The sequence below is a fragment of the Podarcis erhardii genome (genome assembly GCF_964252035.2).
Source record: "Podarcis erhardii genome assembly, chromosome: 11".
NCBI classification, from domain to species: Eukaryota; Metazoa; Chordata; class Lepidosauria; order Squamata; family Lacertidae; genus Podarcis; species Podarcis erhardii.
Genome location: NC_138501.1, coordinates 1,448,052 through 1,464,593, shown reverse-complemented (window position 1 = coordinate 1,464,593; position 16,542 = coordinate 1,448,052). Strand labels below are relative to the sequence as shown.

At 43.3% G+C, this 16,542-nt stretch overlaps 1 protein-coding gene across 8 annotated transcripts in view; it reads left to right on the top strand.

Annotated features, from left to right (window-relative positions):
- Positions 1-16,542, top strand: part of TRPM3 (transient receptor potential cation channel subfamily M member 3) — a gene marked incomplete at its 5' end in the record, with an annotated part of 405,379 nt that overhangs the window by 343,626 nt on the left and 45,211 nt on the right. For 4 of the 8 annotated variants that reach the window (XM_081880910.1, XM_081880905.1, XM_081880906.1 and 1 more), the window contains 7 exons: positions 3,653-3,688; positions 3,868-4,008; positions 5,348-5,377; positions 7,170-7,459; positions 9,745-9,973; positions 10,388-10,555; positions 12,384-12,509. In XM_081880910.1, the coding sequence (XP_081737036.1) occupies positions 3,653-3,688; positions 3,868-4,008; positions 5,348-5,377; positions 7,170-7,459; positions 9,745-9,973; positions 10,388-10,555; positions 12,384-12,509 (1,020 nt within the window). The remainder of the gene's footprint in view (positions 1-3,652; positions 3,689-3,867; positions 4,009-5,347; positions 5,378-7,169; positions 7,460-9,744; positions 9,974-10,387; positions 10,556-12,383; positions 12,510-16,542) is intronic. The other 4 variants (XM_081880909.1, XM_081880911.1, XM_081880907.1 and 1 more) reach the window with 3 other exon arrangements.

Here is a 16,542-nt window from a genome sequence, read left to right as displayed (position 1 = left end):
AGCTGTTTACCCTTTAGACCCCCTCTGCGTCTCATTCATATGGGAATATCAGTAGCCTCTACTTATTAAGCTGGGAAAGGATTTGATCTAAAATGACTATACTTGCCACACTGATGTTTAATGATCACTCAAAGGAACAAAAGGGGAAAGAGTTGGGATTATGGTGGGTAAATAGTGCCCTCTAATGTTCGTATAATAAACATTTCCAGTTTCTTAGTTTTTCATGGACACAGTTTAGAAGGTGATGCTTGCTGCCAGCACTCTTATAGAATCATAGAATCATAGAATCATAGAGTTGGAAGAGACCACAAGGGCCATCGAGTCCAACCCCCTGCCAAGCAGGAAACACCATCAGAGCACTCCTGACATATGGTTGTCAAGCCTCTGCTTAAAGACCTCCAAAGAAGGAGACTCCACCACACTCCTTGGCAGCAAATTCCACTGTCAAACAGCTCTTACTGTCAGGAAGTTCTTCCTAATGTTTAGGTGGAAACTTTTTTCTTGTAGTTTGGAACCATTGCTCCGTGTCCGCTTCTCTGGAGCAGCAGAAAACAACCTTTCTCCCTCCTCTATGTGACATCCTTTTATATATTTGAACATGGCTATCATATCACCCCTTAACCTCCTCTTCTCCAGGCTAAACATGCCCAGCTCCCTTAGCTGTTCCTCATAAGGCATCGTTTCCAGGCCTTTGACCATTTTGGTTGCCCTCCTCTGGACACGTTCTAGTTTGTCAGTGTCTTTCTTGAACTGTGGTGCCCAGAACTGGACACAGTACTCCAGGTGAGGTCTGACCAGAGCAGAATACAGTGGCACTCTTACTTCCCTTGATCTAGATGCTATACTCCTATTGATGCAGCCCAGAATTTCATTGGCTTTTTTAGCTGCCGCGTCACACTGTTGGCTCATGTCAAGTTTGTGGTCAACCAAGACTCCTAGATCCTTTTCACATGTACTGCTCTCAAGCCAGGTGTCACCCATCTTGTATTTGTGCCTCTCATTTTTTTTGCCCAAGTGCAATACTTTACATTTCTCCCTGTTAAACTTCATCTTGTTTGTTTTGGCCCAGTTCTCTAATCTGTCAAGGTCGTTTTGAAGTGTGATCCTGTCCTCTGGGGTGTTAGCCACCCCTCCCAGCACTCTTATGTCTGTGAGTTCATACCCGATTTCCCAGGGACAGTCCCATAATTATAGAAGCCATCCCAGCTTCTGATTTGATCCCCTCCATGTCTCAGAGAACAATTAAAAGTGGTGTGGGTGTAGGTGCAAAAACGGAGTCCTGTTTATCCTGAAAATAGAATCCCTGCACCAAATGAGGAAACAGTGAAGCTGGCATACAAAACCCTTCCAATAATTTTGAAGGGGAAAGTCCCCAATCCACTTTAAATTATTTAATTGCAATGCTTCACAGCTGGTCATTTCTTAGGAAACACGTGGAGTGTTTATTCCTTTATTGTAAGTGGAAATTTACACTGCAAGGCTTTACATGTCTACTCAGAAGTAAGTCCCACTATATTCAATAGTGCTTACTCCCAAAAAACATTGTAAAGACTGGTCTCTTCAACCTTATAACTGTTGATGACTGTAATGGCAGTTGGTTCCACAGGGAAGGGCAAGGGATTTCTAAAGGGATAGATGACCAAAATTAGCTTTAGCATGTATTGGTTCCACAGGGAAGGGCAAGGGATTTCTAAAGGGATAGATGACCAAAATTAGCTTTAGCATGTATAACGGGGCATGAATCCAATATCTCTATTCAGACCAGGTCTCTCCATAGTTTTTAGTTTGGTAATGAGTTGTAATTCAGCAACTTCTCTTTCTCTTGTGCTGTACACAATCCCTTCCCTCGCACCTATTTTCTTTACTGTGAGGCGGAGAGGTAGCTCAAGGTGGCTGATGTCAATGTGTCTGTGACATCTATGTGTGCAGGAGATCAAACGTGGGTGAAACTTCCTGATGTAGAATGTCCCTGTTTCCATCAGAGAAATGCTGGAGGATTTTTGGAGTTATGTATATATTAAAAGAATTAGTGTCTGTGGTGCTGGTGACAGTTTCTGGATTCGTATAATTTTACTCCTAAAAAGTTTATTTAGAAGATGTAAACTATTCCAGAGTAAATTGTTTCTAGATAAGAAAGGCCAACAAAATAAAACAGTGTTGTAAAATTCTTTTTAGTGTGCTCGTTTGTTTGTTTGTTTGTTTGAAAAATATTAATAAAGCTGAACAATCCTTCTTACAATCGCAGTCCAAATATGATCAAATCTACGCATGCCTGACAAGATCTCAGTATCATATGTCAAATGCCAGAGGGAAGAGACCTTTGTTGGTTGATCAGGCCTTGCATGCCCTCTAGTCTGAAAAGAAGTTAGGCTGAGGACTGATGTTCACTTAACATTTTGTATCTGTCTATGGGATTACAGTATCCATGGGGCAAGTAGCTATGAAGAAAGCACAGGAGTAAAATTTGCTGAATAGCCCTTTATGATAGTTGGAATCTAGAGCTTAGGCCCAATACTAGGAGCTGGTCACCTTTTCCTGGTATCTGAATTGGAGGCGCCTGCTAGATTTGTTCACACGTGCACTCTCTTCATGCTTGCAAGAAACTTCTGGTATCTGCACCTGATACCAAAGACGCATTGAGAACTGGGAATTGCCTTACTTCATCATGGAAATCCTAGACATTTACTGGAATGCCTGAGTGAAGAAAATAGTCCCAAAGTGGCATTTTGTGAAACACGTGCAGCGCTCTGCATTGATGCCACAGCACCGTCAAATTATTCACTGAAAAACTTTGCATTGATAAAATAGAAACATTGCAATGATAAAATAGAAACATTTACAGTTTGATATCAGGAGAGTTCAGAGTCAGTGGAGCAAGGTCTCAGATGTAAATTCATCTTTGGCCAATAGAGAGAAATATTGCAGGCTAACCCATTTTTGGACAAGATTTAAAGCAATTATTACTTAAAACTGAGGATATTGGAAACTCTCACATGAGAATCATATTTGGGAAATAATTACATAAGTGTTTGTTTCTGAAAAATCAAATTACAACATCAAAAGCGGCGCCTGCTAGTTTTCAGACTGTGCCTTCAGGGGCATATGCTTGCAGAGGCAAGAAGAATAACCCAAAGTTCAACTGAAAGGTATGATATTTTAAAATCCTGTATACAGTTGACACCTTTTGAAAAGCTAGTAATGTGAATGAAAGCAACTTTCCCCAGGAAATAAAGGTGGAGGTTATACTTAAGAACAATTGGAGGGAATTGAGCATTCTGGAACATATGCGGGGAAAGAGTTAGAAGTGTGTGTTTAAAGTTTAAAGGGCTGAGTGGGAATGTGTGGTACAGCATTCTTCTGGTTCCATGATTAAGTCTGCAGAAAGCAGTTGGACAGAGCCTGACACACACGCTGCCCCAAGGCGGTTGCCAAAGTACGCACACCTTCAGCAGGCGATGAACAGGCCATAGCTAGAGTCCAGCAAGTCCTCTAGTCAATACTTTGCCCTCATGCGCTTTTTTGTGTGTTCTGCAGTGATGTTTCCTGTTTTCCTTCTCAGAAGAGCCTGAATCCTTTGTTCTGAAACTTATTATCTTCTGTTACTGCTTTGTTTTAATGCAACTTCTTATTTAATTTATGTCTTCTTTCCAAGCGTGAATATCCAGGTTTCGGTTGGATCTATTTTAAGGTGAATTAATTAACCAGCATAATAATACATTCTTACGTTTTCTTAACATTTTATTTTATTTTTAAAAACCTCTCATAGTTACAGAGAAATCTGTGTGGTAAACATAATAACCAACTTTATCTCTCCCCCCCCCCTTCCCCTTTGTGTTGTGTGTGTTTTTATTCCAATGGAAAAAATAGGGAAATCTTCCTCCAGATTACAGGATCAGTCTGATTGACATTGGCCTGGTGATTGAGTACCTCATGGGAGGAGCTTACCGCTGCAATTATACTCGGAAACGCTTCCGAACCCTCTATCACAACTTATTTGGCCCCAAGAGAGTAAGGACTGTTATTATTGAGGGTTTTTGTGCTTGCTTCTTTCCTAAGGGGTTGCAGTGAGCGGTGAGCCTGCTGAAAGGAAAGTGGGGAAGGGGCAGCGGTGGGGAAGCTTTTTCAGCCAAAGGGCCACCTTCTCTTCCAGGGCAGAAGGGCCAGAAGCAAAAGTGGGCAGGGAAGGAACATGAATATCAGCTTTGCACAGGAAGCCAGTTTCTGCGCACTCACACACTCACACGCATCTGTCCTCCTTCCAGGCAAGCAAGAAGCATGGTCAGAGTTCAGGTTCAGACTGAAACATTCAAGGGATACAAAGTACAGCTGGGAAGGGTTGTGACTCAGGAGGTTGTATGGCCTGGGGAGAGACATTTGCCATCCTGCCACACCCCTTGCTAGATGCCTTGGAGGGCCACACTGGTTCCCAGGGCCTGAGGTTCCTCGTGCCTGACTTAGAGTATGGCTGGGGCTGGGGGCCTTTTTCCAACCACACTTCCATACAGGAAGTCCTGAGATCCTGGGAGCCACTTCCCCAGGACACACATTGTTTTCCAAACTGCTTTCAAAGCTGCCGGTGGCAGCCCAGCCAGCAGTGGGCATCAAAGTTAAGGGTGATTTCTTCATCTGCCATTCTTTACTCTGAGAATTTATTCTATTTGCACAAATATTTGTAATTCACTTCCACTTTCCAAAAGAAGATGCTCAGAACAGCTAACGGGGGGGGGGGTGTTCAGCATTTTAGAAATAGTGAGTTCTTCGCATGCATTGTAGAGGTCATCAGATCCTTGTGTAGAAGGCCATATTCTGAAAAAGATCCCACATGTAAGATAGATGATCTTTATTAAAATAGGTTCCAGTAAAGTTGTAGTCAAGTAATCAAAAGCAAATTCCCAAACATGCGCGAGTAGCAAATGTTCTATGCTTCTGCAGTTAACAGAAATGATATTCTCTATTTAGCCATCTCTTGCTTTTTTGTGAAAGTTTTTCTGAAAATAACATAAATATGGACACATGGGAGGAGAGACTCTCCTATAGACCCCATGAAGCAGGAGAATTGATTATGTGCAGTTCAACATAAACTACAACATCTAGATCTAGGAGCTTTCCTAATATATGGACTGGGGTTCCAAAATCAGAACTGAGCATGATTGATTGGTGAGGTGGGGGGGCAGTGGTTCTGCAGTCTCTGTGCTTTGCAGTGCAATCCTATTCCTGTCTACTCAGAAATAAGCCCTGTTGGATTAAGTTGGACTTACTCTCAGGTATGTGTGTATAGGATTGCTGCACGCGCACCCCCCCCCCCTTTATATATTTGAAACATTGTCATTTCTTCTTCTGCCTACAGCCCAAAGCCCTGAAACTGCTGGGAATGGAAGTAAGTGTCATTTAATTCATTTTGCTTTGTTTTTGTTTTTTTAAGAAAAGATTATGATAGTAATGGGAGGGCAGGGGGAGTAATTTTTTTAAAAGTATGAAGTCAGGGCTGAAGTGGTGATCCCAGGAAGTGGCCTATGTTGGTTCAAGGCTTGGTTCTTAAGAGTTAGAAAAAATGGAGGTAAGAAATAGGAGTGGCTAAGAAAATTTAAAAAGAAGGTAAAATGTATTAAAAATGTTTAATAAATATTTATGATTTTTTTTTGAAAAATTAAGGAAAAGGAACCAAAGAAGAAGAATAAAATCTAGATAAAATAAGAATAAAAGGACCCCCCCCCAAAAAAAAGCATCAAGGGATAAAGATTATAATTTTTAAAAACAATAAATAAATAAATGTCATAGTAAATGTTTTGGTGGGTCCCTGCCCACCACCTCCGCGCCGGTCTCCGTGCAGGTCGGGTGGGGGCCAGGTTTGAACTGGCTCGCCCACTTCCATGCAGCCTGCCTGGCTCTCACCATCCCTGCCTATCTCTCCTCATTTATGGCAGCCACAGTGGCGATGGAGGAGGCTGGTGGGTGCTCGGTCGGGGGGGCGGCTCCACTGCGCTATCCGCTGGACTTCCTCCAAGCCTCGCTGAGCCACCGCTGGGGCGATCCCTGTCCTGGTGCAGCTGAGGTCATCTGGTGGGGGGGGCTGGGAGCCTCGCACAGCCCCCCCCCATCGCTGCGTCCGGTGCCCCCACTCTGGGCGGCTCCCAACAGAATATTAAAACAGAATAAACCATCAAACATTAAAAACTTCCCTAAACAGGGCTGCCTTCATATGTCTTCTAAAAGTCAGGTAGTTGTTTATTTCCTTGACATCTGATAGGGCACCACTGACTGGTTGTGTTGTGTTAAAAACAAATGAGCTCTGCACTTAAAGGCACAGATAGGTAGCTAATTGCTTGTTTGGCTCTAAATTGATGAGTTTTTATAAGGCTATTCATAAAGAAAGGTGAATTAAGGCTAATTCTTAATTATAGGTTGGTGCATGTGACATTGGGGAGATTCTACTACCATTAATATGCTGGGATCTGCTACTAGAAATGAGCAAAGCACAGTTCAAGACCAGACTTGCCCAACGCCCCTCCTGTGCTGTATCGGGGAGCACAGGTGCAGTTTGCTCTTCCACCCCCATAGGCACATGGAAGCAACAACTGCAGGGCACTGCTGGAAAAAGCTCAGCAGCAAAAAAAAATCAGCTCTGTGAATGTACCCAAGGACAGCATGGGAATCAGTCTTTCCCACAACAGTATGAGATCATTTTCTACTTTTGACAGGATGAATGTAATCCACATTCACATAATTCTAAAGCAAGATATTTCATAAAACACATAATATACTTTACAATATTTGTGTTGGCTTAAGTTGGCCAGCAAGGCATTCAACAGGGATTTATTGTTTTTAATGCAGGGACTGCATAGATGTTAGCAATGCTATTTATTTCAACAAGTATTTCTTGAAGTACTAAAACTGTTGTTTTGTGGGCATCATTCTTCAGTTCAGATATATTAAAGGCTGGGTTATTTACATCTGTTTTGTGATGGAGGGCCCAAGGCAGTATGTATTATTATTGTGAGAAAGTGTGAATGTTTTGCCCTGTGTGAGAAAGTATCTAGAGTCACATAAACTAAAGAGAGCAAGTTTGTTAGTAACTTATGACTGTAGCAAAGGAACTAGTTTAATGTCTCCTAACAAACATTACATGGCTGAAACTGTTTTGGTCTGATGGCGTTTTCTCCATTTAACAGGATGATGTCCCACTGCGGAGGGGAAGAAAAACAACCAAGAAGCGAGAGGAAGAAGTGGACATTGATCTTGATGATCCTGAGATTAACCATTTCCCTTTTCCCTTTCATGAGTTGATGGTGTGGGCTGTGCTAATGAAGCGTCAGAAAATGGCCCTCTTTTTCTGGCAACATGGAGAGGAAGCCATGGCTAAGGCTTTAGTGGCCTGTAAGCTCTGCAAAGCCATGGCCCACGAAGCATCCGAGAATGATATGGTGGATGACATATCTCAGGAGTTAAATCATAACTCCAGGTTGAATAATTAATGAATTCATCTTGATTTGTTTCTATTGATACTACCTAAAAGCCTGTTTCAATGACCCCACTTCTTTTTAACACTGATCTGATGATAGCCAGACCAAACAAGATGCCTTCCTGCACTTGTGTATAGTAGGTTTCCTGGGAGAAACCTATTTATTTGGAGGCCACCATTGCCTCAGAAGGCAAGCAAGGAGCAGGAATATTGCTGGCTTGGAGGTAGAAAACAACCTTAACCTCCCCAGCTTTTCTGCTGCACCTGTAAAACAGGAGCTTGTTCCAAGAGCCAGACATAGCCCCATACATGAATCGTAAGAACTTTGCCACAACTGTAGCTGGTTTTCAGGGAGCAAGCCTCCTTCTCTGGTGGCAAGTTCCAGTCACCCCTACAGTGACTAGTCGTAGGTGGGTTTGCTCTTGCATGAGAGCAGGAGCAGGGAATGTGAGCTAGCCTGGCTTCTAAGTAAGAGCTGGGATTCTGGGGAGCTGTGTCTGCATGCAGCTCACAAAGGCCTATCCAGTGTGGTGGGGGGGGGCGGGTATTACAGACTCTTCTTATCATCAGCATCAGCAACAGATATCCTGTGGCTCTTACTGGGGAACTGGATTGTCAGAGTCCTGTAGTTGGGCAAGGAGGACCTGCAAGTGGGCTGGTGGACTCAGCATGCCCTGAGGTAGCAAGAGAGGATAGTGACTATACAGCTGAAGGTTAATGTGAGCCAATCCTAAGTTAGTAAAGCATTATCATATTTGGGCCAGTTTACTGTTCACTGTACCTTTATTGTACCTGTCTATGTATTAATGTGCTGTTTACTGCTTTGGGGGGTCGTTGGGCCAAGAAGTTGTGTGTGTGTAATTATAATATACTATACTATACTATACTATACTATACTATACTATACTATACTATACTATACTATACTATACTATACTATACTATACAACATAGCATAACACTTCCCAGAAGTACCCAGGTATTTATTTCAGTGCCCTTATTGACCCAAGGAGTTTGATAGGTATGAGGGTGCCACAGAGAAGACCTTTCCGTTGATCTTTGCTGCTGGAATGTGATGTGTAGATAATACAGTAAATAAATTCCTCTGGTTTGATTTATGTGGAGTGGTAATATTTTAGGACTTTTATGGTCAAAAATTGCACTTTGCATTTTACTGGGAAAGTTATAGAAAACTGGTGCAGAAGCTGAATCCCTGGTATTGTGCACCTGTGGTGACCTAGCCCTAAGCTCATGCTATTGTGCCATCAGGCTGCTCTGAGTAGCACATATTATGATAGTCTAAGGTTCTTAAGATGCAAATGGCAGCTGTTAAATGGCCTTAAGATAAAAGCAGATGCAGCCTTCACACAATATATTGTTGTGAATCTCCTGGCTAAGCTCTCTAACACCATGGGATTTCAGAATTGGCTGTGAACCAGCCCAGACAAGGCAGGAGGTGCTGAATGTTGCCTATTATGAGCATTCCTCAAACACATAGATACGCACAGAAGTAACAAGGCCTGTCAAGACAAGGAACAACTATCATCACCTTCATCTAGTACCATGAAATCCTCAGTCAGTTCATTGGTATCCAGTCCCCTGTTATGGCCAAACACTGCATAAATCCCAAGGGTGCTTCCAGATTGTCACTATATTCTGGTGGGATTAAATTACAAGCAGAAAATTCAGGCAGTGCAATTAAAGCTGATTTGGAGCTCTAGCGTGTGCTTACCCAAAAGATCCAACTTTTTGCAATAGGGAAAATGTAGTCTTCTAGCTTGCCCACTAACAAATGAGAGTGAATGCTTATTAAACAATCAATGCCATCTAATTTCTCTGCAAACAAATTACAATGAATGCTCAATAAAAACAGGTTGCCTGGAAGTCCTCTAGCACTTCCCTTCAGACCTGGGTTGAATGAAAAAAGAGGATGCTTATATGTTTGAATTCCATACCTCTACTATTCACTTAGCACAGTTGGGTGGGTGGGGGGGTGCACTATATTCCCTTAGTTAAGGATTCCCTAGGAAATGTGCTTTTCTCAAACAGGTAATAGGAAGTGGAATGGTTCAGATGTAAGCCACCAAGGTGAAGAAAGGAAGCAAGTGGGAGCTAGGATCTCTTAGCAACAGTAAATTAAGGAGCTTCACTAGATGTCTAACCTTCAGCACCAGTATGCCAAGGGCACCTGAGTATAGCATAGCCCTTTCAGCAGAAGTGTTCCCAGTTGTTTAGCTTCCATGTAACAGATTGCACAAGCTAACAAAAAGCGGCCTGTATTGCAGGGATTTTGGCCAGCTGGCAGTGGAGCTCCTGGACCAATCCTACAAGCAGGATGAGCAGCTGGCAATGAAACTTCTGACCTATGAGCTGAAGAACTGGAGCAATGCCACGTGCCTGCAACTCGCAGTGGCAGCCAAACATCGCGATTTCATTGCTCACACTTGCAGCCAAATGCTGCTCACAGACATGTGGATGGGCAGACTCCGGATGCGCAAGAATTCCAGCCTAAAGGTCAGGACTGTTTTAAAATCATATCATAACTTGAGGCTTAGGGAGAGGTCGTGCTGCATTAGCAGTAACAGCTTTGACCATGTAAAGCATTGATGGGGCCTCTGCAAATCTTTCCACTTTAAACTCTAAAGGGAGGTGTCGTAAGGCAAGGCTGAGCTACTCCTTTTAAGCTCTTTAGGACGCCAGGTCTTTTAGGAAGCATCTATGGCCAGCCTCTGCTCCCGCTATCCCTGGCTTTGCCCACACAATGGGCTTTCGCACCAGCCCCTGGCGAGTCATTTTGAAACCCACATGCATGAGTATCAGATTCTTGGGTGGCCCAGAGAGCACATGTAATTTGAAACTAAATAAGCAACTGGCATAACCATAACCTGTTAATTGTGATGATTATTGTTATCATTATTATTGCTTTAGGTAATTCTAGGAATTCTACTTCCTCCTTCAATTCTCAGCTTGGAGTTCAAGAACAAAGATGACATGCCTTACATGTCTCAGGCTCAAGAGATCCAACTTCAAGAAAAAGAGCCAGAGGAACCAGAAAAACCAGTGAAAGAAAAAGAAGAGGAGGACATGGAACTCACAGTAAGGGAACACATTGCTGGAAGTGGTTCGCGCAGCCATTACCCCCCCCCCTTACCATTTCCACTTCGGTATGTGTTAGGGGAGGGGTCACCAACCTTTTAGGGTCCTTGGGCACAATTGGAGGCCGCAGAAACACATAGTGCCCCACAACTGTTCCATTGGCCACAATAGATCACCTTTTTCCAAGCTTAACTTCAGCAGAGGAGCAGCCCCTGTGACTGCCATGTTGGTGAACCCTCTATTAAGGAGTGCCATGTTTTTAGGGAGCCCAATCCACCCAGAACCTCTCCCGGGATGCCCTGTTGAAAGTAACCATGGCTGAGTATAAGCCGTGTTGTATAGTTTGTGGCCAGGAAGACTTCCTAGAGTCAAATGAGGTAATGAATTACAGAAGTTCCCTTTTGCTCCTGGGAAACAATGCATTGTGACGCAGCTGGCTACCATTGGTTGTGCCTTGACTTCAATAGTGGAGGCGCACCCGACTATGGCTGATCATGCTTTTTGTAAAGGACACCGTTATACAGACATCCTACTTACAAGGATTATGGAAGGTACAGACTATCAGTAGTGGAGGACTCTTCCCAAATACAATAATTATTTACTATTATTGCTGCAAAGCAATGATTTACACAAAAAAAAGATGTCAGAACAATATTTTAGATGTGGTGTGTCATTTTGTTATTCTCAAGTTTAAATCTAAATACAATTGTTAATGAAAAACTGTATTTGTAAGCAACTGTATGTTAAAGCTGCTTACTGTTGCAAGGTAACAAAAGTGTTTATCTCCAGCTGTTGCTGTTATACTTAGCAAATGCACCGTTCCTAACATTTTTTGCATTTCTTGTCCACTCCATCTCAAGGACTGAGATACAAGCTAAAAACCACAGCTCCAATTAAATTACGCTTAAGTGAGCATATCCTTGACCAATACTCATTTTACTCTTGCCACCAAAAAACCAAAAACCAGCTGAGATGTTAGGGCAACTCCAGCATCTTGGGGGAAAGTTGGGGCGCAGGATCGCATAAGCCTCTATGAAGTTTTGTCAAATAAAGTGAGCTGTCAAGGATGATTAAGTTGCTGTTAAGAATTGGAGACAAAAACAGGAACATAATAGTTTCATTTGGTGATAGGTCCACATTTAGCATTATAGAGACGAGGTGTTCACAAATATTGACATATATTTAGTGATCATTAAACAATCTGGAATATCTTTCTATGAGTTTTTCACAAATAGGTTAAGGAACCATTCAGTCGACAAGTTTTAGGATTTCCTGTTTTCAGTTGGAAGCTGGAATGCCTGACCCTTTTGGGGATCATCTTTGTGAATATATGGAAATTAGGGGGTTCTTCCAGCTGCTTCTGTTGCCTGACAATCCACTTACAATATTATGGGACAGCTTATTGAGTAGATTGTAAATTGTTCTTTAATGGTCTTATTCTATTATCTTTAGTAGGTGCCTTTTGCATAGTTTTATTTTATTTTCCCTCCTCTAATGTTTATTTGCTTTTCTTAAACATTTTAGAAGCACACATTATATAACAGCTGCTTATGATGGCAAACATTTAGTGAGAAGTCCCTTTGAAGTCAACACTGACTAAATATTCATGTGTGACTTTGCCATGCTGATTTTAAATGAATTTATTGTATGTACAAGAAAGAATCAAACCAGTTAAACCACTAAAAAGCCTCCTGGGCTTCTGCTGGCATAAGACATCACAAGCATTTTTTATTTTATCATAGCTACTTACTGGTCTCTCGGTGCCCATATTCATTTTTTTAAGGTTTACTTCATTAAATTTTGTTAAAAATTAGGCTGTTTCCTACAGGCCATCAGCAAGAGCTGTCCCCAAGATCTTATCTGCGGGCAAGCAGAAGGCTCTGCCTACAAGACCCAAAATTCAGGGAAGCAGAAGACGCTAGGCACAAGATCAGCCTACAGGACCCCTATGCAGGCAAGATCCTGGAAAAAGAGGGAAAGATCAGAAGCCAGTTTAAGACTGACAGGTTGTTTTCCTCCAAAATGAACTTGTTCTGCTTTAATTGTAGTTAATTACTGCTGGCTTCTGATCAATGAGTGAAGTGCTTATTCAAATCCAATAAGCACAGCTACAATGTAGTGAATTACAATTACCCTCTCTTTTGATGCCCTGTTCCCATTCCTTTTTTCCAACACTATATTTTCCTCTAGTAGCAGCACAGGGCGCTGTAATGTCTTGTCTTGTCTCTGTGTGTTTCTTTAGAGAAATAGCATGGTTTTCCATGTTCCCTCCTCTCCACCATCTGACCTTGGTCTTTGCCTTCAGCCTGGGTTCTTTTCCCTCTACCTTCTAACATTATTATTAGTAGTAGTAGTAGTAGTAGTATTTATTTGTTTGTTTGTTTGTTTGTTTGTTTGTTTATACCCTGCATTTTTACCTGGTAGGGACTCAAGGCAGCTTACAGATAAAATAAGAACATCTAAAAACATAGGTGGGGGAAGGGAAAACAATCATTCAAACAATTAAACAACAATTTGTTTTTGTTTGTTAATATGTTATGCACTTTTGTGTTTTTATATTGTAAACTGTCCTGAGATCCTCAGATGAAGGGTGATACAGAAATTTAACAAATAACAGACACACACACACACACACACACACACACACACACACTGATTATTACAATAAAACAGCATGGCACAGCCAGTACTTATATCTCTAAGGATTCTGTGGGCACTCAAATTCTTTGCAGTAAACAGCAGAGGGCTCAAGTGACCTCCAGGAGCCTTTAGTTCCAGAATGCATAATATTGGTTTTCTCTGATGTTGTGAATTTATTATTTCATTGTTCATGTGCTAAAATGAACAAAAGGTACACCAGGCACCATATATTGTTAGCAGGAAAAGAGTGGAGGAAGAAATGAGTGCTGGGCAGTTAGCCTGAAAGTCAGGCTGGCTGTAAAGGAAGCAGGAGATAATAAACTAAAAGGCAGGAGGTGGGGGCCGCAGGGAATTTTTCAGCGCAAGCAGACCCGTTGCCACGCTGCATGCAACTGCTCACACCCAGGGATGGGATCATTATACCTGCCACAGTGACAGACAAGTCCCTATATAGATAGCACAAGTTCATTTCCCCCAAAATATGTTACCAATCGGTGCCTGGTGCATTATTGCATGACTCAGCCTGACTCGTGATAAATCAGTTATGTTCAAAAAACAGAAAAAACAGAAGCCACCTACGTATAGCAGCCTCCTAGCAAATTATCACCCCTTTCCATCCCTTCCATCCTCTCACAGAGAGAAGTATTTTTCTGCACGTTGCAAACCATTTGCTGTTTTAGCTTCTACCTACAGTGTTTGTGAATAGTAAGAATATTATGAACTAACAACCATGAAAAGAACATTCATGGTTCTTAGGTTGAACTCCTAGTCCAAACCCTGGCAGTTTCGCAAATATTTGTCATTTGTGAGTGTGGGTAGACATTTGTGCTCAGTGGCCTACAGTTACTTCAGAGCCATTATAGCATAAAATAGACCGATAAAGAAGGCGACTTCAGAAATAAAGCAGGAGCCTAGCAAAGGGCCAATGGAACAGACAGACATTTCAATCTGAACTTGGTTTGCTTTTTAGTTAACAGATTCCATTAATTTCCTATAATAAACAAAAGTTCCAGCAATTATAGCACTTCAAACATTATGTTCAACTCTGTTTCTATCACAGCGGGTCCGAGAAGGAATACCACCAAGAGCACCATCAGCACCCACCACCCAGTCAGTTTTGCACGATTGCTAAGTTGTACAGTTTGTGCAAGATTTCAAAAGCCAGGAGTTGAAGGGGAGGTGGAGGATTTAGGGGAGTGTGATCAGTTTGTGTCAAGTACAGGAGTTCCCTTCTACCTTCTGGTTGCTCTCAGATAAGAATTAACAAGCATTCAGTAGATTTATAGTCTTTTTATTACAGTATCATGTTGCAAGCACAGATACACAACTCTCTGCAAGCATAGCAGTTGCTTACTCGTGACTCCTCCCCTCAACTTCTGCAGCAAGAAGCACGCCAGTGGGAGGTCCCCATCCCCCTGCATTTCCTTTGTTCTCATACCTCCAAGTTTGGGGGGGAGGGGCTTCCCCTCCACACCGCCCAGCTGCTCCCTCCCTTCTGGTTGCTTAGTTACTATCTCAAAGCTGGGGAGCTCCTCTCTCAATTGTGCAGCCTCTGTGTTTGCCTGTCTGCCTGCTTCTGGAGACTCTGGAAGCAAGGGGAGCAAGTATGCCCCCTCCTCTTCTGTTAGGATCTGATCCTAGGATCTGCATCTCCCACTCTTCCGATCCAGACCAGCCCCTGACAGTTTGGTTGCACTGGGCACAGAGCCTCAGGGGGCTGCGGGGGAAACCACAACTATTATTTAAAATGGAGTGCGACAGGTGCCAAATTTTGGCGTTGCACAGGGTGCTGCTGAAATGTGAGATCCCAAGATCCACCACTGTTAGTGGAAGGGCTCAGGGGTGGAGTATCTGCTTTGTGTTCAGATGATCCCTGGTTCAATCCCTGACTTTTCCAGATGCCTGAAACACTGGAGGAACGTTGCCGGTCAGCATAGGCGCCGACTCCATGGGGCCTGAGGGGGCCCGAGCCCCCTCAAAAATTCGTTTGGGGGGGGCTCAGCCCCCCCAATAATTTATGAAAATTATTACCGTAAATTTCGCTCTATAACACGCAGATTTTTTCTCCTAAAAAGTAAGGGGAAATGTCTGTGCGTGTTATTGAGCGAATGTGTGGTCCCTGGAGCTGACTCCGGAGCACAGGGGCAAAAATAGGCAAAAATCAGGCAAAAATAAGATCGGGCGGTCGGGCGGAGGGAAGGCGGAAGCTGCTGCTTTCCTGCATTCTGCCTCAGGGTCTTACTGCCCACCCGCTTCTGTTGCTGCGTTTGCTCAAACTCAACAAAGAGCAGGGAATCCCCTGCCCTCCTGGCAAGCAGAGGGTTAAGGAAAGGATCGAGTCCTTCCTTCTAATTCTTTCCTAGTCACACTGCGTGCAGGCTCCAGCCCACCACCTCCTCCTCTCCGTGCTCTAGGGACTCGCAGGTGGGAGAGAGAGAGAGAGGGCTGGCTTGGGGGGACCGGGACTTTTGCCTTCCTTTCCTCCCCCCCACCCCGTTAAACTCCTTCCCTGCATTCTTAGCCAGCTGCTTCTCCGCACACCCCTCTTGTGCTTCTTGTCCCTTCTGTGTTTTTCCTTCCCTCCCCATTTAAAACGTGGTGACAAAGCACGGATCCACATGGATCCTCAGGATTTTTGCATTGGGTCACCCCAAATTCACCATCAGATCACATTACATGTCCATGGCTACAGTCTGTACCAAAAAAATCACGCACCCACTGTGGCCTGGGGCCACAATGGTGCAAAAACGTGGTTACAAAGCACGGATCCACATGGATCCTCAGGATTTTTGCATTGGGTCACCCCAAATTCACCATCAGATCACATAGCATGTTCATGGCTACATCTTGCACCAAAAAAATCACGCACCCACTGTTGCCTAGGGTCACAGTGGTGCAAAAACGTGGTTACAAAGCATGGATCCACAGGGATTCTCAGGATCTTTGCATTGGGTCACCCCAAATTCACCATCAGATCACATAGCATGTCCATGGCTACAGCCTGCAACAAAAAAATCACGCACCCACTGTTGCCTGGGGCTGCAATGGTGCAAAAACGTGGTTACAAAGCATGGATCCACAGGGATTCTCAGGATCTTTGCATTGGGTCACCCCAAATTCACCATCAGATCACATAGCATGTCCATGGCTACAGCCTGCAACAAAAAAATCACGCACCCACTGTTGCCTGGGGCTGCAATGGTGCAAAAACGTGGTTACAAAGCATGGATCCACAGGGATTCTCAGGATCTTTGCATTGGGTCACCCCAAATTCACCATCAGATCACATAGCATGTCCATGGCTACAGCCTGCCCCCCAAAAATCACGCACCCACTGTTGCCTGGGG